Genomic DNA, 25,311 nt, shown 5'->3' on the forward strand with positions numbered 1-25,311 from the left:
TGCCAGAGCGGAGACAGGGGCCATAGATTGGTGTGTGCCAGAGCGGAGACAGGGGCCATAGATTGGTGTGTGCCAGAGCGGAGACAGGGGTCATAGATTGGTGTGTGCCAGAGCGGGGACAGGGGTCATAGATTGGTGTGTGCCAGAGCGGGGACAAGGGCCATAGATTGGTGTGTGCCAGAGCGGGGACAAGGGCCATAGATTGGTTTCTTGCAGAGCGGGGACAGGGGCCATAGATTGGTGTGTGCTAGAGCGGGGACAGGGGCCATAGATTGGTGTGTGCCGTAGCGGGGACAGGGGCCATAGATTGGTGTGTGCCAGAGCGGGGACAGGGGCCATAGATTGGTGTGTGCCAGAGCGGAGACAGGGGCCATAGATTTGTGTGTGCCAGAACGGGGACAGGGGCCATAGATTGGTTTCTAGCAGAGCGGGGACAGGGGCCATAGATTGGTGTGTGCCAGAGCGGAGACAGGGGCCATAGATTTGTGTGTGCCAGAGCGGGGACAGGGGCCATAGATTGGTTTCTTGCAGAGCGGGGACAGGGGCCATAGATTGGTGTGTGCCAGAGCGGGGACAGGGGCCATAGATTGGTGTGTGCCAGAGCGGGGACATGGGCCATAGATTGGTGTGTGCCAGAGCGGAGACAGGGGCCATAGATTGGTGTGTGCCAGAGCGGGGACAGGGGCCATAGATTGGTGTGTGCCAGAGCGGGGACAGGGGCCATAGATTGGTGTGTGCCAGAGCGGGGACAGGGGCCATAGATTGGTGTGTGCCAGAGCGGGGACAGGGGCCATAGATTGGTGTGTGCCAGAGCGGAGACAGGGGCCATAGATTGGTGTGTGCCAGAGCGGAGACAGGGGCCATAGATTGGTGTGTGCCAGAGCGGGGACAGGGGCCATAGATTGGTGTGTGCCAGAGCGGAGACAGGGGCCATAGATTGGTGTGTGCCAGAGCGGGGACAGGGGCCATAGATTGGTGTGTTCCAGAGCGAGGACAGGGGCCATAGATTGGTGTGTGCCAGAGCGGGGACAGGGGCCATAGATTGGTGTGTGCCAGAGCGGGGACAGGGGCCATAGATTGGTGTGTGCCAGAGCGGAGACAGGGGCCATAGATTGGTGTGTTCCAGAGCGAGGACAGGGGCCATAGATTGGTGTGTGCCAGAGCGGGGACAGGGGCCATAGATTGGTGTGTGCCAGAGCGGAGACAGGGGCCATAGATTGGTGTGTTCCAGAGCGGGGATAGGGGCCATAGATTGGTGTGTTCCAGAGCGGGGACAGGGGCCATAGATTGGTGTGTGCCAGAGCGAGGACAGGGGCCATAGATTGGTGTGTGCCAGAGCGGAGACAGGGGCCATAGATTGGTGTGTGCCAGAGCGGGGACATGGGCCATAGATTGGTGTGTGCCAGAGCGGAGACAGGGGTCATAGATTGGTGTGTGCCAGAGCGGGGACAGGGGCCATAGATTGGTGTGTTCCAGAGCGGGGACAGGGGCCATAGATTGGTGTGTGCCAGAGCGGAGACAGGGGCCATAGATTGGTGTGTGCCAGAGCGGGGACAGGGGCCATAGATTGGTGTGTGCCAGAGCGGGGACAGGGGCCATAGATTGGTGTGTGCCAGAGCGGAGACAGGGGCCATAGATTGGTGTGTGCCAGAGCGGAGACAGGGGCCATAGATTGGTGTGTGCCAGAGCGGGGACAGGGGCCATAGATTGGTGTGTGCCAGAGCGGGGACAGGGGCCATAGATTGGTGTGTGCCAGAGCAGAGACAGGGGCCATAGATTGGTGTGTGCCAGAGCGGGGACAGGGGCCATAGATTGGTGTGTGCCAGAGTGGAGACAGGGGCCATAGATTGGTGTGTGCCAGAGCGGAGACAGGGGCCATAGATTGGTGTGTGCCAGAGCGGGGACAGGGGCCATAGATTGGTGTGTGCCAGAGCGGAGACAGGGGCCATAGATTGGTGTGTGCCAGAGCGGAGACAGGGGCCATAGATTGGTGTGTGCCAGAGCGGGGACAGGGGCCATAGATTGGTGTGTGCCAGAGCGGGGACAGGGGCCATAGATTGGTGTGTGCCAGAGCGGAGACAGGGGCCATAGATTGGTGTGTGCCAGAGCGGAGACAGGGGCCATAGATTGGTGTGTGCCAGAGCGGGGACAGGGGCCATAGATTGGTGTGTGCCAGAGCGGAGACAGGGGCCATAGATTGGTGTGTTCCAGAGCGGGGACAGGGGCCATAGATTGGTGTGTTCCAGAGCGGGGACAGGGGCCATAGATTGGTGTGTGCCAGAGCGAGGACAGGGGCCATAGATTGGTGTGTGCCAGAGCGGAGACAGGGGCCATAGATTGGTGTGTGCCAGAGCGGGGACATGGGCCATAGATTGGTGTGTGCCAGAGCGGAGACAGGGGTCATAGATTGGTGTGTGCCAGAGCGGAGACAGGGGCCATAGATTGGTGTGTGCCAGAGCGGAGACAGGGGCCATAGATTGGTGTGTGCCAGAGCGGGGACAGGGGCCATAGATTGGTGTGTGCCAGAGCGGGGACAGGGGCCATAGATTGGTGTGTGCCAGAGCGGAGACAGGGGCCATAGATTGGTGTGTGCCAGAGCGGAGACAGGGGCCATAGATTGGTGTGTGCCAGAGCGGGGACAGGGGCCATAGATTGGTGTGTGCCAGAGCGGGGACAGGGGCCATAGATTGGTGTGTGCCAGAGCGGAGACAGGGGCCATAGATTGGTGTGTGCCAGAGCGGGGACAGGGGCCATAGATTGGTGTGTGCCAGAGCGGAGACAGGGGCCATAGATTGGTGTGTGCCAGAGCGGAGACAGGGGCCATAGATTGGTGTGTGCCAGAGCGGGGACAGGGGCCATAGATTGGTGTGTGCCAGAGCGGGGACAGGGGCCATAGATTGGTGTGTGCCAGAGCGGAGACAGGGGCCATAGATTGGTGTGTGCCAGAGCGGAGACAGGGGCCATAGATTGGTGTGTGCCAGAGCGGGGACAGGGGCCATAGATTGGTGTGTGCCAGAGCGGGGACAGGGGCCATAGATTGGTGTGTGCCAGAGCGGGGACAGGGGCCATAGATTGGTGTGTGCCAGAGCGGGGACAGGGGTCATAGATTGGTGTGTGCCAGAGCGGAGACAGGGGCCATAGATTGGTGTGTGCCAGAGCGGAGACAGGGGCCATAGATTGGTGTGTGCCAGAGCGGAGACAGGGGCCATAGATTGGTGTGTGCCTAGAGCGGGGACAGGGGCCATAGATTGGTGTGTGCCAGAGCGGGGACAGGGGCCATAGATTGGGGTATGCCAGAGCGGGGACAGGGGCCATAGATTGGTGTGTGCCAGAGCGGGGACAGGGGCCATAGATTGGAGTGTGCCAGAGCGGAGACAGGGGCCATAGATTGGTTTCTGCCCTTTATTTGCCAGCGCTGATTTCTATGGTCCTGAGTTCAGGAAGAAGTCACCGGAGACTAATTATCCCCCATGAATGAGGGGACGCGGCCCCCACCACACGGAGACCCCTGAGGGTGAGGAATTATCTTCCCTGGGGCTGAGGGGGGCAGCGCTGTGCCCAGTGCAGATTATATACTGGGATATAATGGTTATATGGGGACACAGGGGCGACTGACCGAGAGAAGCCTGTGTCCGTCCCATCCAGCGCTGCTCATCCTGAGCCTCCTGCTTCACGGAGAGATTCTGAAAGGGGGATAATGGGGCTGTGAGATCTGTGCACTATAGGGCGGCAGTGACCGGAGGCTGCCGGCTCATCCGGACATATTGCCAGACACTCCCGGGGTCTGTAATCACCCCCCGCCTCTGGAGAGATCGCGGTCTCCTGCTGGGACTTGTGGTGCGTCACTTGGAAGGAGATTGTGGAATTACTGGCTGCCAGTCTTTATTGATTCTCACATTGCACTGGTGAACCAGGAGGATCAGGATGAGCGGTGCTGACTGTGGTGGTCTCCAGTGGTGGAGGGAAGGGGGGCTTTGTAGCCATTATATAATGGGGGATTTGCTCAATACCTGCTCCAAGAGCATCGCAGCGACAGCGGGGGGAGAGGGGCGTCCGAGAAAGGGGCAACGACAATGAGGCCCCTTGTCCTGCGCTGAATGGCTTCTCGGAAGATGGATGTGTCAGACCCCTCCACCCCAGAGACCGTCGCCCCCCTCCGCCCCAGAGACGGACGCCCCCCTCCGCCCCAGAGACGGTCGCCCCCCTCCGCCCCAGAGACGGTCGCCCCCCTCCGCCCCAGAGACGGTCGCCCCCCTCCGCCCCAGAGACGGTCGCCCCCCTCCGCCCCAGAGACGGTCGCCCCCCTCCGCCCCAGAGACGGTCGCCCCCTCCACCCCAGAGACGGTCGCCCCCCCCTCCACCCCAGAGACGGTCGCCCCCCCCTCCACCCCAGAGACGGTCGCCCCCCCCTCCACCCCAGAGACGGTCGCCCCCCCCTCCACCCCAGAGACGGTCGCCCCCCCCTCCACCCCAGAGACAATCGCCCCCCCTCCACCCCAGAGACGGTCGCCCCCCTTCCACCCCAGAGACAATCGCCCCCCCTCCACCCCAGAGACATTCGCCCCTCTCCCCCAAACTCAGCCCTCTATATCAGTGACTGGTGCTGAAGGACAGCTCCGACCTGAGCTCTGGGACCGCTGCGCCCTCAGGTGGTCATATCCGGGATTGCAGCTCCTCCAGGTTTTGTGACAGGAGAATAGAGAAGTTTTGCAGCTTCCAATTAACACGCAATGTCCGATCACATCCTATTTCAGAAATAATGTAATCTCCACTGATGACCACGCTCCGGTGTTGTGTAAGGAGCAGGGTAAGGGGGGCACCATGCCACTAGAGCAGGGTAAGGAGGGCACCGTGCCACTAGAACAGGGTAAGAGGTGCACCGTGCCACTAGAGCAGGGTAAGGGGTGCACCATGCCACTAGAGCAGGGTAAGGGGCGCACCATGCCACTAGAGCAGGGTAAGGGGTGCACCATGCCACTAGAGCAGGGTAAGGGGGGCACCATGCCACTAGAGCAGGGTAAGGGGCGCACCATGCCACTAGAGCAGGGTAAGGGGGGCACCATGCCACTAGAGCAGGGTAAGGGGGGCACCGTGCCACTAGAGCAGGGTAAGGGGTGCACCGTGCCACTAGAGCAGGGTAAGGGGAGCACCGTGCCACTAGAGCAGGGTAAGGCGTGCACCATGCCACTAGAGCAGGGTAAGGGGCGCACCATGCCACTAGAGCAGGGTAAGAGGCGCACCATGCCACTAGAGCAGGGTAAGGGGCGCACCATGCCACTAGAGCAGGGTAAGGGGCGCACCATGCCACTAGAGCAGGGTAAGAGGCGCACCATGCCACTAGAGCAGGGTAAGGGGCGCACCGTGCCACTAAAGCAGGGTAAGGGGTGCACCGTGCCACTAGAGTAGGGTAAGGGGTGCACCATGCCACTAGAGCAGGGTAAGGGGTGCACCATGTCACTAGAGCGGGGTAAGGGGTGCACCATGCCACTAGAGCAGGGTAAGGGGTGCACCGTGCCACTAGAGCAGGGTAAGGGGCGCACAATGCCACTAGAGCAGGGTAAGGGGGCACCATGCCACTAGAGCAGGGTAAGGGGTGCACCATGCCACTAGAGCAGGGTAAGGGGTGCACCATGCCACTAGAACAGGGTAAGGGTCGCACCATGCCACTAGAGCAGGGTAAGGGGCGCACCATGCCACTAGAGCAGGGTAGGGGGTGCACCATGCCACTAGAGCAGGGTAAGGGGCGCACCGTGCCACTAGAGCAGGGTAAGGGGCGCACCATGCCACTAGAGCAGGGTAAGGGGTGCACCTACCACTAGAACAGGGTAAGGGGGGCACCATGCCACTAGAGCAGGGTAAGGGGGGCACCGTGCCACTAGAGCAGGGTAAGGGGCGCACCATGCCACCAGAGCAGGGTAGGGGGCGCACCATGCCACCAGAGCAGGGTAAGGGGGGCACCATGCCACCAGAGCAGGGTAAGGGGGGCACCATGCCACCAGAGCAGGGTAAGGGGGGCACCATGCCACCAGAGCAGGGTAGGGGGTGCACCATGCCACTAGAGCAGGGTAAGGGGCGCACCATGCCACCAGAGCAGGGTAAGGGGGGCACCATGCCATCAGAGCAGGGTAGGAGGTGCACCATGCCACTAGAGCAGGGTAAGGGGTGCACCATGCCACTAGAGCAGGGTAAGGGGTGCACCATGCCACTAGAAAATGTTCTGCGGGTAACAACAGTCACAATCAGTAGGACGTGCACCGGCCGTTGCTGGGAATGACGTCAGCACATCTGCGGCCACAGGACATCACTGGTCTCTCACACTGCTCTGGGGGGATTTTGGCCCACTCTTCTTCCAGTATCTAACACAGTTCTGTGACTGTTGTGGGTTTCTTGGCCATAACTTTGTCACCAAGGATTTTCCAGAGGTTTTCTATTGGGTTAAGGTCAGGACTCTGGGCTGTGGCCATTTCATTGTTTCCAGGAGCTGCTTTCCCCATTTTGCTGTGTGACAGGGGGCTTTGTCCTGAATGATAATTGCTGCTGATTGAGTAATAGACACAAGTAAGGAGCCGCATGTTGTGGAGAAGGTTCTGGTCCACACTTGTATCACTCTGCCATGTAGCTGTATGTGACGTCCAACTCCTGCAGAAAACATTCCCTAAACCGTGCCCCTTCCTCCACCGCCTTTCCACGACTTCTTAACACACTTTAGGTTCAATCTTTCCCCAGTTTGTCGATGAACATAATGTTTCCGGTCAGACCCAAATAAATTACACTTGCTTTCATCACTAAAATGAGCTGTGGAGGCTTCTCCTCTGTCCACACAACATGCTCCTCACCAAAGATCTAGCCTTGTGATGCTTTTTGCTAATGAGAGGTTTGGTCACTGCAGAGTCGGCTTTCAGTCCAAACGCTCTTACACGTCGTGACCCTGTATGACGAGACAGATCCTTACCCTGTTCAGTGCTGAACTGGCAATTCCAGCTGCAGTGTGGGAATTCCCTGCATTATCCCGTCCTCTATTGCATTTGCTAAATTCTTCACATGGACACTGATTCATTGTGCAAAATAAAAAATGCTATTTTTTTCTTTGTATATCATCTTTTTCGCCCCTTCTGTAGACCTAAAAGTGACCTGAAGAAGTAAAGTCATGTGCAACTACTAACATGTGCGCAATAGTTTCTGCTGTATGAAAAATCTCGCTGTGGTGGGGGATGGGCATTACGACTCCTTACCTGATGCATTGTAGCAAACCCTCAGCTGTGAGGGCAGGGCTGCTTTTCTTTGGACAGTTTGCATGTCTCTGCTGACAGCTGGCAGTGATCTTGTAAAGGACGAGCAATAGTTGCATTTCTTCTCATCACTGGCGGTGGTCCGGGCTCAGTGGTGATGTATACCGGGCTCCGTGTGACCCAATGGTCAGTGACATTATTTTCCTCTTCTCTCCAGGGAAGTTTAAGCTTCTGGATCAGGACCGGGACGTGCGGGAGCCGGTGCAGTATTTCAGCAGCGTTGAGGAGGTGGCGAGCGTCTTCCCGGACCGGGTCTTCGTTATGGAATCCATCACATTCAGCGTCAAGGTCAGAAATGGGGTTTGTAATGGGGGACGGTTACATGAGGTCTAGGAAACCGTATTTGTCATGTATCTCTGTATACAGGGAGCCCCCCTAGTGGTGACTGCAGACAGGACCTTATCATGTATCTCTGTATACAGGGAGCTCCCCCTAGTGGTGACTGCAGACAGGACCTTATCATGTATCTCTGTATACAGGGAGCTCCCCCTAGTGGTGGCTGCAGACAGGATCTTATCATGTATCTCTGTATGCAGGGAGCTCCCCCTAGTGGTGGCTGCAGACAGGATCTTATCATGTATCTCTGTATACAGGGAGCTCCACCTAGTGGTGACTGCAGACAGGACCTTATCATGTATCTCTGTATACAGGGAGCTCCCCCTAGTGGTGACTGCAGACAGGATCTTATCATGTATCTCTGTATACAGGGAGTTCCCCCTAGTGGTGGCTGCAGACAGGATCTTATCATGTATCTCTGTATACAGGGAGATCCCCCTAGTGGTGACTGCAGACAGGGTCTTATCATGTATCTCTGTATACAGGGAGCTCCCTCTAGTGGTGACTGCAGACAGGATCTTATCATGTATCTCTGTATACAGGGAGCTCCCCCTAGTGGTGACTGCAGACAGGATCTTATCATGTATCTCTGTATACAGGGAGCTCCCTCTAGTGGTGACTGCAGACAGGATCTTATCATGTATCTCTGTATACAGGGAGCTCCCCCTAGTGGTGACTGCAGACAGGATCTTATCATGTATCTCTGTATACAGGGAGTTCCCCCTAGTGGTGGCAGCAGTCAGGATCTTATCATGTATCTCTGTATACAGGGAGCTCCCCCTAGTGGTGACTGCAGACAGGATCTTATCATGTATCTCTGTATACAGGGAGTTCCCCCTAGTGGTGGCAGCAGTCAGGATCTTATCATGTATCTCTGTATACAGGGAGCTCCCCCTAGTGGTGACTGCAGACAGAATCTTATCATGTATCTCTGTATACAGGGAGTTCCCCCTAGTGGTGGCAGCAGTCAGGATCTTATCATGTATCTCTGTATACAGGGAGCTCCCCCTAGTGGTGGCTGCAGACAGAATCTTATCATGTATCTCTGTATACAGGGAGCTCCCCCTAGTGGTGGCTGCAGACAGGATCTTATCATGGATCTCTGTATACAGGGAGATCCCCCTAGTGGTGACTGCAGACAGGATCTTATCATGTATCTGTATACAGGGAGCTCCCTCTAGTGGTGGCTGCAGACAGAATCTTATCATGTATCTCTGTATACAGGGAGCTCCCCCTAGTGGTGGCTGCAGACAGAATCTTATCATGTATCTCTGTATACAGGGAGCTCCCCCTAGTGGTGACTGCAGACAGGATCTTATCATGGATCTCTGTATACAGGGAGCTCCCCCTAGTGGTGGCTGCAGACAGAATCTTATCATGTATCTCTGTATACAGGGAGCTCCCCCTAGTGGTGACTGCAGACAGGACCTTATCATGTATCTCTGTATACAGGGAGCCCCCCTAGTGGTGACTGCAGACAGGACCTTATCATGTATCTCTGTATACAGGGAGCTCCCCCTAGTGGTGACTGCAGACAGGACCTTATTATGTATCTCTGTATACAGGGAGCTCCCCCTAGTGGTGACTGCAGACAGGATCTTATCATGTATCTCTGTATACAGGGAGTTCCCCCTAGTGGTGGCTGCAGACAGGATCTTATCATGTATCTCTGTATACAGGGAGATCCCCCTAGTGGTGACTGCAGACAGGGTCTTATCATGTATCTCTGTATACAGGGAGCTCCCTCTAGTGGTGACTGCAGACAGGATCTTATCATGTATCTCTGTATACAGGGAGCTCCCCCTAGTGGTGACTGCAGACAGGATCTTATCATGTATCTCTGTATACAGGGAGCTCCCTCTAGTGGTGACTGCAGACAGGATCTTATCATGTATCTCTGTATACAGGGAGCTCCCCCTAGTGGTGACTGCAGACAGGATCTTATCATGTATCTCTGTATACAGGGAGCTCCCTCTAGTGGTGACTGCAGACAGGATCTTATCATGTATCTCTGTATACAGGGAGCTCCCCCTAGTGGTGACTGCAGACAGGATCTTATCATGTATCTCTGTATACAGGGAGTTCCCCCTAGTGGTGGCAGCAGTCAGGATCTTATCATGTATCTCTGTATACAGGGAGCTCCCCCTAGTGGTGACTGCAGACAGGATCTTATCATGTATCTCTGTATACAGGGAGTTCCCCCTAGTGGTGGCAGCAGTCAGGATCTTATCATGTATCTCTGTATACAGGGAGCTCCCCCTAGTGGTGACTGCAGACAGAATCTTATCATGTATCTCTGTATACAGGGAGTTCCCCCTAGTGGTGGCAGCAGTCAGGATCTTATCATGTATCTCTGTATACAGGGAGCTCCCCCTAGTGGTGGCTGCAGACAGAATCTTATCATGTATCTCTGTATACAGGGAGCTCCCCCTAGTGGTGGCTGCAGACAGGATCTTATCATGGATCTCTGTATACAGGGAGATCCCCCTAGTGGTGACTGCAGACAGGATCTTATCATGTATCTGTATACAGGGAGCTCCCTCTAGTGGTGGCTGCAGACAGAATCTTATCATGTATCTCTGTATACAGGGAGCTCCCCCTAGTGGTGGCTGCAGACAGAATCTTATCATGTATCTCTGTATACAGGGAGCTCCCCCTAGTGGTGACTGCAGACAGGATCTTATCATGGATCTCTGTATACAGGGAGCTCCCCCTAGTGGTGGCTGCAGACAGAATCTTATCATGTATCTCTGTATACAGGGAGCTCCCCCTAGTGGTGACTGCAGACAGGACCTTATCATGTATCTCTGTATACAGGGAGCCCCCCTAGTGGTGACTGCAGACAGGACCTTATCATGTATCTCTGTATACAGGGAGCTCCCCCTAGTGGTGACTGCAGACAGGATCTTATCATGTATCTCTGTATACAGGGAGCTCCCTCTAGTGGTGACTGCAGACAGGATCTTATCATGTATCTCTGTATACAGGGAGCTCCCCCTAGTGGTGACTGCAGACAGGATCTTATCATGTATCTCTGTATACAGGGAGTTCCCCCTAGTGGTGGCAGCAGTCAGGATCTTATCATGTATCTCTGTATACAGGGAGCTCCCCCTAGTGGTGACTGCAGACAGGATCTTATCATGTATCTCTGTATACAGGGAGTTCCCCCTAGTGGTGGCAGCAGTCAGGATCTTATCATGTATCTCTGTATACAGGGAGCTCCCCCTAGTGGTGACTGCAGACAGAATCTTATCATGTATCTCTGTATACAGGGAGTTCCCCCTAGTGGTGGCAGCAGTCAGGATCTTATCATGTATCTCTGTATACAGGGAGCTCCCCCTAGTGGTGGCTGCAGACAGAATCTTATCATGTATCTCTGTATACAGGGAGCTCCCCCTAGTGGTGGCTGCAGACAGGATCTTATCATGGATCTCTGTATATAGGGAGATCCCCCTAGTGGTGACTGCAGACAGGATCTTATCATGTATCTGTATACAGGGAGCTCCCTCTAGTGGTGGCTGCAGACAGAATCTTATCATGTATCTCTGTATACAGGGAGCTCCCCCTAGTGGTGGCTGCAGACAGAATCTTATCATGTATCTCTGTATACAGGGAGCTCCCCCTAGTGGTGACTGCAGACAGGATCTTATCATGGATCTCTGTATACAGGGAGCTCCCCCTAGTGGTGGCTGCAGACAGAATCTTATCATGTATCTCTGTATACAGGGAGCTCCCCCTAGTGGTGACTGCAGACAGGATCTTATCATGTATCTCTGTTTCCAGGGAGCTCCCTCTAGTGGTGACTGCAGACAGAATCTTATCATGTATCTCTGTATACAGGGAGCTCCCCCTAGTAGTGGCTGCAGACAGAATCTTATCATGTATCTCTGTATACAGGGAGCTCCCCCTAGTGGTGGCTGCAGACAGAATCTTATCATGTATCTCTGTATACAGGGAGCTCCCCCTAGTGGTGACTGCAGACAGGATCTTATCATGGATCTCTGTATACAGGGAGCTCCCCCTAGTGGTGGCTGCAGACAGAATCTTATCATGTATCTCTGTATACAGGGAGCTCCCCCTAGTGGTGACTGCAGACAGGATCTTATCATGTATCTCTGTTTCCAGGGAGCTCCCTCTAGTGGTGACTGCAGACAGAATCTTATCATGTATCTCTGTATACAGGGAGCTCCCCCTAGTGGTGGCTGCAGACAGAATCTTATCATGTATCTCTGTATACAGGGAGCTCCCCCTAGTGGTGGCTGCAGACAGGATATTATCATGTATCTCTGTATACAGGGAGCTCCCCCTAGTGGTGGCTGCAGACAGGATCTTATCATGTATCTCTGTATACAGGGAGCTCCCCCTAGTGGTGACTGCAGACAGGATCTTATCATGTATCTCTGTATACAGGGAGCTCCCCCTAGTGGTGGCTGCAGACAGAATCTTATCATGTATCTCTGTATACAGGGAGCTCCCCCTAGTGGTGACTGCAGACAGGATCTTATCATGTATCTCTGTATACAGGGAGCTCCCCCTAGTGGTGGCTGCAGGCAGGATCTTATCATGTATCTCTGTATACAGGGAGCTCCCCCTAGTGGTGGCTGCAGACAGAATCTTATCATGTATCTCTGTATACAGGGAGCTCCTCCTAGTGGTGGCTGCAGACCGGATCTTATCATGTATCTCTGTATACAGGGAGCTCCCCCTAGTGGTGACTGCAGACAGGATCTTATCATGTATCTCTGTATACAGGGAGCTCCCCCTAGTGGTGGCTGCAGACAGGATCTTATCATGTATCTCTGTATACAGGGAGCTCCCCCTAGTGGTGGCTGCAGACAGGATCTTATCATGTATCTCTGTATACAGGGAGCTCCCCCTAGTGGTGGCTGCAGACAGGGTCTTATCATGTATCTCTGTATACAGGGAACTCCCCCTAGTGGTGGCTGCAGACAGAATCTTATCATGTATCTCTGTATACAGGGAGCTCCTCCTAGTGGTGGCTGTAGACCGGATCTTATCATGTATCTCTGTATACAGGGAGCTCCCCCTAGTGGTGACTGCAGACAGGATCTTATCATGTATCTCTGTATACAGGGAGCTCCCCCTAGTGGTGGCTGCAGACAGGATCTTATCATGTATCTCTGTATACAGGGAGCTCCCCCTAGTGGTGGCTGCAGACAGGATCTTATCATGTATCTCTGTATACAGGGAGCTCCTCCTAGTGGTGGCTGCAGACAGGATCTTATCATGTATCTCTGTATACAGGGAGCTCCCCCTAGTGGTGGCTGCAGACAGGATCTTATCATGTATCTCTGTATACAGGGAGCTCCCCCTAGTGGTGGCTGCAGACAGGATCTTATCATGTATCTCTGTATACAGGGAGCTCCTCCTAGTGGTGACTGCAGACAGGATCTTATCATGTATCTCTGTATACAGGGAGCTCCCCCTAGTGGTGACTGCAGACAGAATCTTATCATGTATCTCTCTATACAGGGAGCTCCCCCTAGTGGTGGCTGCAGACAGGATCTTATCATGTATCTCTCTATACAGGGAGCTCCCTCTAGTGGTGGCTGCAGACAGGATCTTATCATGTATCTCTCTATACAGGGAGCTCCCCCTAGTGGTGGCTGCAGACAGGATCTTATCATGTATCTCTCTATACAGGGAGCTCCCTCTAGTGGTGACTGCAGACAGGATCTTATAATGTGTCTCTGTATAGAGGGAGCTCCCCCTAGTGGTGACTGCAGACAGGATCTTATCATGTATCTCTGTATACAGGGAGCTCCCCCTAGTGGTGACTGCAGACAGGATCTTATAATGTGTCTCTGTATACAGGGAGCTCCCCCTAGTGGTGACTGCAGACAGGAGCTTATCATGTATCTCTGTATACAGGGAGCTCCCCCTAGTGGTGGCTGCAGACAGGATCTTATCATGTATCTCTGTATACAGGGAGCTCCCCCTAGTGGTGACTGCAGACAGGATCTTATCATGTATCTCTGTATACAGGGAGCTCCCCCTAGTGGTGACTGCAGACAGGATGTCATCATGTATCTCTGTATACAGGGAGCTCCCCCTAGTGGTGACTGCAGACAGGATCTTATCATGTATCTCTGTATACAGGGGGCTCCCTCTAGTGGTGACTGCAGACAGGACCTTATCATGTATCTCTGTATACAGGGAGCTCCCCCTAGTGGTGTCTGCAGACAGGATCTTATCATGTATCTCTGTATACAGGGAGCTCCCCCTAGTGGTGACTGCAGACAGAATCTTATCATGTATCTCTGTATACAGGGAGCTCCCCCTAGTGGTGACTGCAGACAGGACCTTATCATGTATCTCTGTATACAGGGAGCTCCCTCTAGTGGTGTCTGCAGACAGGATCTTATCATGTATCTCTGTATACAGGGACCTCCCTCTAGCGGTGACTGCAGACAGAATCTTATCATGTATCTCTGTATACAGGGAGCTCCCCCTAGTGGTGACTGCAGACAGGATCTTATCATGTATCTCTGTATACAACGAGCTCCCCCCAGTGGTGGCTGCAGACAGGATCTTATCATGTATCTCTGTATACAGGGAGCTCCCTCTAGCGGTGACTGCAGACAGAATCTTATCATGTATCTCTGTATACAGGGAGCTCCCCCTAGTGGTGGCTGCAGACAGAATCTTATCATGTATCTCTGTATACAGGGAGCTCCCTCTAGTCGTGACTGCAGACAGAATCTTATCATGTATCTCTGTATACAGGGAGCTCCCTCTAGTGGTGACTGCAGACAGAATCTTATCATGTATCTCTGTATACAGGGAGCTCCCTCTAGTCGTGACTGCAGACAGAATCTTATCATGTATCTCTGTATACAGGGTGCTCCCTCTAGTGGTGACTGCAGACAGGATCTTATCATGTATCTCTGTATACAAGGAGCTCCCCCTAGTGGTGTCTGCAGACAGGATCTTATCATGTATCTCTGTATACAGGGAGCTCCCCCTAGTGGTGGCTGCAGACAGGCTCTTATCATGTATCTCTGTATACAGGGAGCTCCCCCTAGTGGTGGCTGCAGACAGGATCTTATCACGTATCTCTGTATACAGGGAGCTCCCCCTAGTGGTTGCTGCAGACAGGATCTTATCATGTATCTCTGTATACAGGGAGCTCCCCTTAGTGGTGACTGCAGACAGAATCTTATCATATATCTCTGTATACAGGGAGCTCCCCCTAGTGGTGGCTGCAGGCAGGATCTTATCATGTATCTCTGTATACAGGGATCTCCTCCTAGTGGTGTCTGCAGACAGGATCTTATCATGTATCTCTGTATACAGGGAGCTCCCCCTAGTGGTGTCTGCAGACAGGATCTTATCATGTATCTCTGTATACAGGGAGCTCCCCCTAGTGGTGACTGCAGACAGGATCTTATCATGTATCTCTGTATACAGGGAGCTCCCCCTAGTGGTGGCTGCAGACAGGATCTTATCATGTATCTCTGTATACAGGGAGCTCCCCCTAGTGGTGGCTGCAGACAGGATCTTATAATGTATCTCTGTATACAGGGAGCTCCCCCTAGTGGTGACTGCAGACAGGATCTTATCATGTATCTCTGTATACAGGGAGCTCCCCCTAATGGTGGCTGCAGACAGGATCTTATCATGTATCTCTATATACAGGGAGCTCCCCCTAGTGGTGGCTGCAGACAGGATCTTATCATGTATCTCTATATACAGGGAGCTCCCCCTAGTGGTGGCTGCAGACAGGATCTTATCATGTATCTCTGTATACAGGGAGCTCCTCCTAGTGGAGGCTGCAGACAGGATCTTATCATGTATCTCTGTATACAGGGAGCTCCCCCTAGTGGTGACTGCAGACAGGATCTTATCATGTATCTCTGTATACAGGGAGCTCCCCCTAGTGGTGGCTGCAGACAGGATCTTATCATGTATCTCTGTATACAGGGAGCTCCTCCTAGTGGTGGCTGCAGACAGGATCTTATCATGTATCTCTGTATACAGGGAGCTCCCCCTAGTGGTGGCAGCAGACAGGATCTTATCATGTATCTCTGTATACAGGGAGCTCCCCCTAGTGGTGACTGCAGACAGAATCTTATCATGTATCTCTGTATACAGGGAGCTCCCCCTAGTGGTGGCTGCAGACAGGATCTTATCATGTATCTCTGTATACAGGGAGCTCCCCCTAGTGGTTGCTGGAGACAGGATCTTATCATGTATCTCTGTATACAGGGAGCTCCCCCTAGTGGTGGCTGCAGACAGGATCTTATCATGTATCTCTCTATACAGGGAGTTCCCCCTAGTGGTGGCAGCAGTCAGGATCTTATCATGTATATCTGTATACAGGGAGCTTCCCCTAGTGGTGACTGCAGACAGAATCTTATCATGTATTTCTGTATACAGGGAGCTCCCCCTAGTGGTGGCTGCAGACAGGATCTTATCATGTATCTCTGTATACAGGGCGCTCCCCCTAGTGGTGGCTGCAAACAGGATCTTATCATGTATCTCTGTATACAGGGATCTTCCCCTAGTGGTGACTGTAGACAGGATCTTATCATGTATCTCTGTATACAGGGAGCTCCCCCTAGTGGTGGCTGCAGATAGGATCTTATGTTATTTTATACTAATGACAGCTGTTTGATATTTCTTGTCTTTTCTTCATTCTAGGTGGTCTCGGGGGAGTTCAGTGAGGACAGCGAGGTTTATAACTTCAACCTTCATACGGGAGATGAACTGACCCTTATGGGACAGGCAGAGATCCTCTGCGCGAAGACAGTCAAAGAGAAATCGCGATTTAACACCATCCTGAGAAAGTTGGGTAAAACTGGCACCTTGGGCAAACAGGTGAAGGGTAAGATGCCCTGCCTCATCTGCATGAACCACCGCACCAACGAGAGCCTCAGCCTCCCTTTCCAGTGTAAGGGCAACTTTAGTACCCGCAGCCCCCTGGAGCTACAGATGCATGAGGGGGAACACACCATTCGAAGCATCATTGAGAAGGTGCGCCTGCCCGTCAATGTTGTGGTCCCCACCCGTCCTCCTCGCAACCACTATGACCTCCATGTTATTCGTGAAGGACATCGGTACAAGCTGGTCAGTATCATTTCAAAGACTGTGGTTCTATGTTGTCTACTACGTAAGGAGGAGGTGAACCCCTTCCACTTCCTGCTGTTGACGGACATGCCTCGATTCTCTCTCCCCGAGGGTCTTCTCTGTGGAGACCCTCATTTTGACAAACTGGTGAGAGACTGTGCCCATTATTGCCAAGAGCAAAGGTTCAACCCGGATGATTACTCCAAGGCCGTCCGGGAGACCAAGACAGATTTTGCAGAGGAATGTGCCAGTCCACGGAAAATTCGTGTTTGCTTGCAAGGCTTCTCATCTGGCTCCATCAACTACACCCGGGAGGAGCTGAGCCAAGGTCTACAGTGCCTCTCCTTGTGTGTTTACAGTGGAACCATCTCGGGGGATACGAGCCCTCATGAGCTTCCAAGTCAAGTCTTGGGATCCTCTTCAGATACCTCAGACTTAGACAGAGAGTACATGACCCCAGATTGGGTGGACCATGATTTTAGGACTCAGGAACAATTAGAGATACCGTATGAAGAGCTTTGGACGAATCAGAATGTTGAAAACTATTCAGAGCCCAGCAGTAAGCCCGTCAGCTTAGAAAGCGGCAACAAGACTCAGCAAGACCTTATCTGCTTCGCCTCCTCTCCTTCTCCCTTAGAGGGGAAGTCATGTTCTCCTCCTTCTCCTCCGGCCTTAACTATTGAAGAAGAAAAGACTGATACACCACCACCGGTGCCGCCCAAGTCAGAAGCGGTAAGTCTATACCTTCACCTGGATTTGTAGCTGCTGGTCCTTATAACTTCCATTCCTAGAGGACAATCCAGTCCAGAGGTCTCGCAGGTGCTTGGGTACAGGAGTCCCCAAATGTTTGAGATGGGTGGATACTTTTTAGCTCCAAGGGTTGGTTAATGTCTGGAAACTTCTAGAGAATGAAAGTAAACGTCTTCACAAAGTTCGTTGAAATGACTTGAGACCTCAGAGGAGGGTGCAGATGATGAAAATTTGGTATTTCTTGGTGGACATTCCCTTGTGGAGTTGGGTTGGAGATTAAATGTCTTACAATCTTAGGTCCATATTGTTAGGAAGTAGAGTTCTGAAAAGTAGATGAGCTCATCCATTACCAGCAAATCCTCCTGGACAGCAGGGCCCATGATACTATTTGTAGAGCCTGGGTATTCCAGTCTGACCGGGTGCTCGGAGGGTGTTGTTTCATGGGGGAAACGTTGATGTGACCTGGGAGTGCTGGAAACATGGAATAACAGGTCTCTATAAAGTCAATGTCTACATGACTAACAATCTGGATAATGGAAGCGCTCATGTTTTGCAGGTGCGGGAGGAATGTCGTCTCCTCAATGCTCCTCCTGTTCCTCCGCGTGGGGGCAGATACTTCTCTTCATCTTCCAGCCCACCAGTCCCACCACGTCTTCCGAAGTCCCAGCTCCCGCAGACCCACACTCCGAGCCCAGGCTTGTCCTACTACTCATCGGGACTCCATGACATGTAAGTAATGGGTGTCATTTCGTAGCAGCCATCAGAAAGCTGTAGACCTTCTTGCGGTGATGTCCTGCTGGATGAGCGGTCTAAAATGCTCATTGTGCATGTTGTTGAATCACAACTTAAATATCAAGTTCACCCATTTGATGAGGCCAGTAATAACACGATATGAAATTCCTATGGGTCAGCACCCACTGGACATGACGCCACCTATCACTCCGAATCAACTCTGACCTTCTTCTCTTCCTTACAGATCAGGGACCCGCAGTGGCAGCTGCTCCCCCTCCCCGGACTCCTACTCCTTATATTGCTATCCTTGTACGTGGGGAGACTGCAAGTCTGGAGATGCATCAAATCGACAGTTGTCTAACAGCATGGCCTCCACCGCTCAACCCACCCAGACTTCTTGGTCAGATTCTTGGGCCTACGCAGACACGGGGCCAAGCGTGGCCAGCGGACGCTCCACTCCTCTGCTAAGCACAGACACCACCATTAAGACTTATTACAGTTGTCCCAGGTTGAAGCCTCCGCATACCCAAAAACGTTTTGCCCCATTTGGAGCCTTGAATCCATTTGCCAACCCGGCCTTTGCGTCCACTCCTTCATCCTCCGGGGATTGGTTAGACCCACTGGAGCATCTAAAATCTTCATCTTCTTCCGTCTCTGATGTTCTTGACCCTTTTGATGTCTGTAATAGTCAAGGTACATCTCCAGATTCCTCCTCCATTGGGTCTGAATTGCGGTTCATGCCAGAGTCCATATTCAAGAGTGGAGGAGGAACAGGAACGGGTCCTGCGCCTCCGCCCCGGCAGGCCAAAGGGTTTGAGACTGAGAATATTGTCATTAGAAGCACAACGCCATTATCACCCACCATAGTGCGGGGGGCAGAAGGTGGCATCACAAGAGTGTACCTGACGCAAGGGGTCATTGAGGTGCCACCAATCTCATCCAGAAGTACCATAGATGCCTCTTCTCCTCACACACCAGGAGGGCCCAGGGGGCTGACAGGAGACCCCAGTGCATGGCACCCCCCACCCGATCTATCGGCTCTATCTGTAGAAGAAGTCTCAAGGTGCCTCAGGTTTATCGGCCTTTCAGAAGACGTAGTGACTTTCTTTGTAAGGGAACGTATAGACGGCAGCATCTTCGTCCAGTTGACGGAGGAGATCCTTTCGGACGACTTCAAGCTGACAAAGCTCCAAGTCAAGAAGATTATGCAATTCATAAAAGGCTGGAGGCCGAAGATCTAGTGACTATGAGGTCCAGTAACAGGAGCCCGGGCCGGAGACTTCAGGGTTATTTTTTATCAATCTGTAAACTCATTTTTTTTGGACTCTGTGAATAGTTTCTGTCCACACTTCACATAGCACAATTTGCACAAAAATAGAACAAAGGTGACGTGAGCCGCTGCAAAGTTTAATACGGAAGCCGAGTAATAAATGCAAAAACTCACATTGTAGAGTCAACGTTCTTCTTGTTGTTATTAAGGATTTGTGTCGTTACACTTCTGTATGGTCACGGCTGATCCCCGCAGCAGCTCCGAGCTCCCATGGGGCCCCGGCCGACCTACCTCTGCAATTTATCACCTCCATCCATCCCTCTGATATGAGGGCGTTGGAGGAATATCTGCCGGGCAGCGCTATCCTCGAGCAGTGGTACCTTCAGACAAGAACACATGCCTAGATCCGGGATGGTGGGCGCAGACAGGTCGCCAGTGTAGACAGGACATTAGAAGCAGAAAAAATGAGAAAATGTGAGCATCTGAGCTGCTGACAAGGGCCAGACAGTGATGGCTGGGGGAGCTGGGGCACAGCGTCCACAACAGCAGGGTCTTCACAATCTATGGTAAGGGATAGGGGACTTAGAGTGTATGCTGTACTCACCCATTCTATATCATGGTGGTACGCTGCTTGTAGGTCGTGCAGCTAATTAACCTTCATTGCATATGCACTGCTTTCCCCACCCACCGGCACCTGTGATTGGTTGCAGTCAACCGCACCCCCACACTGAGTGGCAGCTGGCTGCTTCCACTCACAGGCACTATGCCCATCTATATCATAGTCTGGGTTCACACTGGCGTATGACCCTTGGCTCCGACTCTGCTGCGAGTGTCACGTGACTGATCCGATCCTGCGATGCCAGATTTTCTCACTGCACTCATGCAAGTCATACGTCAGTGTGACTGCACCCGTAAAAAATTGTCGTTGCCACCTCCCCCACCTATATTAAGATACCAGCCCAGATAAAGCATACAACTACAGGCTGCAGCCCCCAGTCCTGCACGTATCTTAGCTGTATATCAAACCAAGGCCGGCTTCCCTTTTACGAGTTTCTCGCAGTAGAGCAATGTGAGAAAATCTCGCATTGGAATCGGACACATGTTAGTGAATGATTCAGCTCTCATCTGCGATTTTTTTCTCACTCCAAATCGGACTGAGGGAAAAAAAAAAATCGGAGCATGCTGCATTTTGGAGAGTTTCTCACGCGAGTCTCTCCAATGCAACTCTATGGGAGCGTGGGGGGTGGGGGGGGGGAACCACATGTCACACGGACCGGCACTCACCATCCTAGTGACATTCGTTTTTCTAAATACATTAATCGCATGTCTCTCAAAACACTGGAAATGAGTGAAGTCTCATAATGTCGGTCAATCTGTCTCTGTCAGTCGGTCTCTCACTCTCGGTCGCTATTCTCTCTCTGTCGGTCGGTCTCTCTCTCTGTCCATGTCGGTCTATCCCTCTCCCCCCCCCCTCTCTGATACTCACCGATCCCCGATGTGGCGCTGCACGGCATTCACACTGCTCCGGTGGCTTCTCCTCTTTTGAAAAAGCCGGCAGCTCATTCAATCTCGTATTCCCTGCTTTCCCCACCCACCGGCGCCTATGATTGGTTTCAGTCAGACACGCCCCCACGATGAGTGACAGATGTCTCACTGCAACCAATCACAGCTGCCGGTGGGCGGGTCTATATCATGCAGTAAAATAAAGAAATAAATAATTTAAAAAAAACGGCGTGCGGTCCCCCCCAATTTTGATACCAGCCAGGGTAAAGCCACACGGCTGAAGGCTGGTATTCTCAGGATGGGGAGCCCCACACCCTAACAATATCAGCCAGCAGCCACTCGGAATAGCCGCATCCATTAGATGAGACTGTCCCTGGACTGTACCCGGCCATCCCGAATTGCCCTGGTGCGGTGACAATCAAGGTAATAAAGAGTTAATGGCAGCAGCCCATAGCTGCCACTAAGTCCTAGATTAATCATGGCAGGCGTCTTCCCGGGATAATCTTACAGGTTAATCATGGAAGGTAAGAAAATGAAGACATACACCAAAAAAATCCTTTATTTGAAATAAATAACAAAAAAAAAACACCCTCTTTCACCACTTTAATAAAGTCCCCAACTACCCTTCCATGTCCGACGTAATCCACAGAGGTCCCTCGACGCTGTCAGCTCTGCTACATCGGAAGCTGACAGAGAGCAGTCACAGACCACGACCGCTCTCTGTGAGCTCCCGGCAGCGACTGAAGTGAGTCGCGCTATCAGCGATGACATCACTCAGGTTACCCGAGGCCACAGATCTTAGCAGGAGGACTTCTGCTGTGGCCACGGGTAACCTCAGTGACGGCACCGCTGATATCGCAGCTCACTCGCGATTTGCGGTCACCGGTGAGACCTTCACCGGTGACCGAAAATCAGGCCATGCCACACAGACAGAGCCACGGGATGACAATGAAGTCGGGTGACGTGCATCAGACTTCATTCTGATCGCGCGGCTCTGGCTGTGTCTGCTGTCATCGACTATTCAGCTCTGCTACATGGCTCTGTCTGTGTCTGCTGTCAGCGGCTATTCAGCTCTGCTACATCGCTGTGTCTGCTGTCATCGACTATTCAGCTCTGCTACATCGCTCTGGCTGTGTCTGCTGTCAGCGACTATTCAGCTCTGCTACATCGCTCCGGCTGTGTCTGCTGTCAGCAGCCATTCAGCTCTGCTACATGGCTCTGTCTGTCTGCTGTCAGTGGCCAAGTAGCAGAGCTGAATGGCAGATGACAGCTGCTAAGAAAGAAAAAAAAAAAAGGATCACACACGCATTGCACACGCACTGCAATCATGAGAAAAATCTCAGGATCACAGTGCAGTTGCATTGCACACTGATCTAACGTGAACTAAAATCGGACGAGTTTTTATCATGCAACTCGGACCGATTTTACACACATATGTGTGTTTCTAGCCTTAGAGAAACTGCATGCGGCTTTTTTTTTTATGTAAATTAAATATTTTTTAAAAACCGGTGTGCCGCCCATTTCCCTCCCCCTCCTATTTTGATACCTAGCCAAGATCAAGCCCGACAGCTGGGGCTGGTATTCTATTCTCAGACTGGGGAGGGCCAAAGTTATTGCAGCCACTAAGTCCTAGATTAGTAATAGCAGGCATCTCTGAGACCCCCTTCCCCATCACTAATCTGTAAGTGAAAGCAAATAAGCACAAACATCGAAAAAATCCGTATTACTTACCGGTAATGTTTTTTTCCGGAGCCCATAACAGCACCACCCATGAGAGAGAGGCTCCACCCATCCTGAACTGGAAACCCACTTGAAAATAATAGGGGCGATACCTCTCCCCAGCTCCAGTTGGTTATCGAGCATGAGAGGACCTCCAGACATGATTAGTACACACCACCAAATACATTTCAAGTGTAGGAAAGGATAAACAAATAAGAATTGGGAGGGTATCTAGTGGTGCTGTCATGGGCTCTGCATAAAACCATTACCAGTAAGTAATACAGATTTTTACCCATCAACATGACAGAATCACTGTGAGAGATTAGAGAGATAGAAGAATCAGGGGGCCACAGCGTCAAGCACACGCCTTCCAAAAGACAACTCCAAATTGGAAGAGAGATCAAACCTGTAAAGTAGATGGAGAAGACCATGTTGCCGCCTTACAGATCAGGTCAATCGGGACCGCTGCCATCGCCCTGGTAGAATGTGCCTTGAAACCCACAGGAACAGGAACTCCGCTAGAGGAGTATGCTAGAGAAATAGCCTCCCTAATCCATCTAGCCATCGTACGCTTACTTACCTGACAGCCCTTGCTAACCCCCTGGTATGATACAAAGAAACCTAGAATTCCTCCAGTCCTGCGTGATACGGATATAGTGTAAAAGTGCCCTCCTGACATCTAATGTGTGAAGACAACGCTCCTCCAGAGACACTGGGGAGTCCTAAAAGGAAGGAAGTACTATCTCCTGAGACCCCTGTAAGAGTTTTACGACCTTCGACAGGTAGGCTGGGTCTAGACGAAAGATGACCCCATCATCAAAAATTTGCATGTAAGGGTCATCTAGAGACAGTGCCTGGAGATCACCAACTCTCCTAGCCGAGGTGAGGGCCACTAACAGGACAACCTTCATGGTGACGACCTTTACTGAGGCCTAATCTAAGGGTTCAGAAGGACTCCTCGTTAAAGCATCCAAGACCAAATTCAAATCCCAAGGTGGCAGCCTGGAAGTGGGGACTGGTGTGGCTCTGTGAGAGAATTTTATAAACCTGACTACCCAGGGGTTAGCTGTGAGACTATAATGATATAATGCCCTAAGCGCGGAGACATGCACCTTAAGGGTGCTGACAGCCAGACCCATCTCCCAGCCCCTTTGGAGAAGAAGGGAATTTTGTTACTTACCGTAAATTCCTTTTCTTCTAGCTCTTATTGGGAGACCCAGACGATTGGGTATAGCTACTGCCCTCCGGAGGCCACACAAAGCACTACACTAAAAAGTGCAAGGCCCCTCCCCTTCTGGCTATACCCCCCCGTGGTATCACGGGTTCTCCAGTTTTAGTGCCAAAGCAAGAAGGAGGAAGCCAATAACTGGTTTAAACAAATTAACTCCGAATAACGTCGGAGAACTGAAAAACCGTTCAACATGAACAACATGTGTACCCGCAAACAACAAAAAAATCCCGAAGGACAACAGGGCGGGTGCTGGGTCTCCCAATAAGAGCTAGAAGAAAAGGAATTTACGGTAAGTAACAAAATTCCCTTCTTCTTCAGCGCTCTATTGGGAGACCCAGACGATTGGGACGTCCAAAAGCTGTCCCTGGGTGGGTAAAGAGATACCTCATGTTAGAGCTGCAAAACAGCCCTCCCCTACGGGGGTGTCACTGCCGCCTGCAGGACTCTTCTACCTAAGCTGGCATCCGCCGAAGCATAGGTATGCACCTGATAATGCTTGGTGAAAGTGTGCAGACTCGACCAGGTAGCTGCCTGGCACACTTGTTGAGCCGAAGCCTGGTGTCGTAATGCCCAGGACGCACCCACGGCTCTGGTTGAGTGGGCTTTTAGCCCTGAAGGAACCGGAAGCCCCGCAGAACGGTAGGCCTCTAGAATTGGTTCTTTGATCCATCGAGCCAGGGTGGCTTTAGAAGCCTGCAACCCCTTGCGCGGACCAGCGACAAGGACAAAAAGTGCATCGGAACGACGCATGGGCGCCGTGCGGGAAATGTAGATTCTGAGTGCTCTCACCAGATCTAGCAAACGTAAGTCCTTTTCATACCGGTGAACCGGATGAGGACAAAAGGAAGGCAAGGATATATCCTGATTAAGATGAAACGAGGATACGACCTTAGGGAGAAACTCCGGAATGGGGCGCAGCACCACCTTGTCCTGGTGGAACACCAGGAAGGGAGCCTTGGATGACAGAGCTGCCAGCTCCGACACTCGCCGAAGCGATGTGATCGCAACAAGAAACGCCACTTTCTGTGACAGGCGAGAAAAAGAAACTTCCTTCAAAGGCTCGAAAGGCGGCTTCTGGAGAGCAACTAGTACCCTGTTCAGATCCCATGGATCTAACGGCCGCCTGTACGGGGGCACAATATGACAGACCCCCTGCAGAAACGTGCGCACCTTAGGAAGACGTGCTAGACGCTTCTGAAAAAACACGGATAGTGCCGAGACTTGCCCTTTAAGGGAGCTGAGCGACAAGCCCTTTTCCAACCCCGATTGCAGGAAGGAAAGAAAGGTGGGCAATGCAAATGGCCAAGGGGATACTCTCTGTGCAGAGCACCAGGATAAGAAAATCTTCCACGTTCTGTGGTAGATCTTAGCAGACGTTGACTTCCTAGCTT

The 25,311-nt window shown here is 52.3% G+C and overlaps 1 protein-coding gene across 1 annotated transcript in view; it reads left to right on the top strand.

Moving 5' to 3' along the window:
• Positions 1 to 19,654, top strand: part of LOC142295780 (GRB2-associated and regulator of MAPK protein 2-like) — an 83,882-nt gene extending 64,228 nt beyond the window's left edge. The window contains exons 3-6 of the mRNA XM_075338869.1: positions 7,447 to 7,577; positions 16,290 to 17,447; positions 18,022 to 18,194; positions 18,442 to 19,654. Of these exons, the coding sequence (XP_075194984.1) occupies positions 7,447 to 7,577; positions 16,290 to 17,447; positions 18,022 to 18,194; positions 18,442 to 19,438 (2,459 nt within the window). The 3' untranslated portion in view covers positions 19,439 to 19,654. The remainder of the gene's footprint in view (positions 1 to 7,446; positions 7,578 to 16,289; positions 17,448 to 18,021; positions 18,195 to 18,441) is intronic.
• Positions 19,655 to 25,311: the final 5,657 nt, after the last annotated feature.

Source organism: Anomaloglossus baeobatrachus, chromosome 3 (genome assembly GCF_048569485.1).
Source record: "Anomaloglossus baeobatrachus isolate aAnoBae1 chromosome 3, aAnoBae1.hap1, whole genome shotgun sequence".
Taxonomy (NCBI): Eukaryota; Metazoa; Chordata; class Amphibia; order Anura; family Aromobatidae; genus Anomaloglossus; species Anomaloglossus baeobatrachus.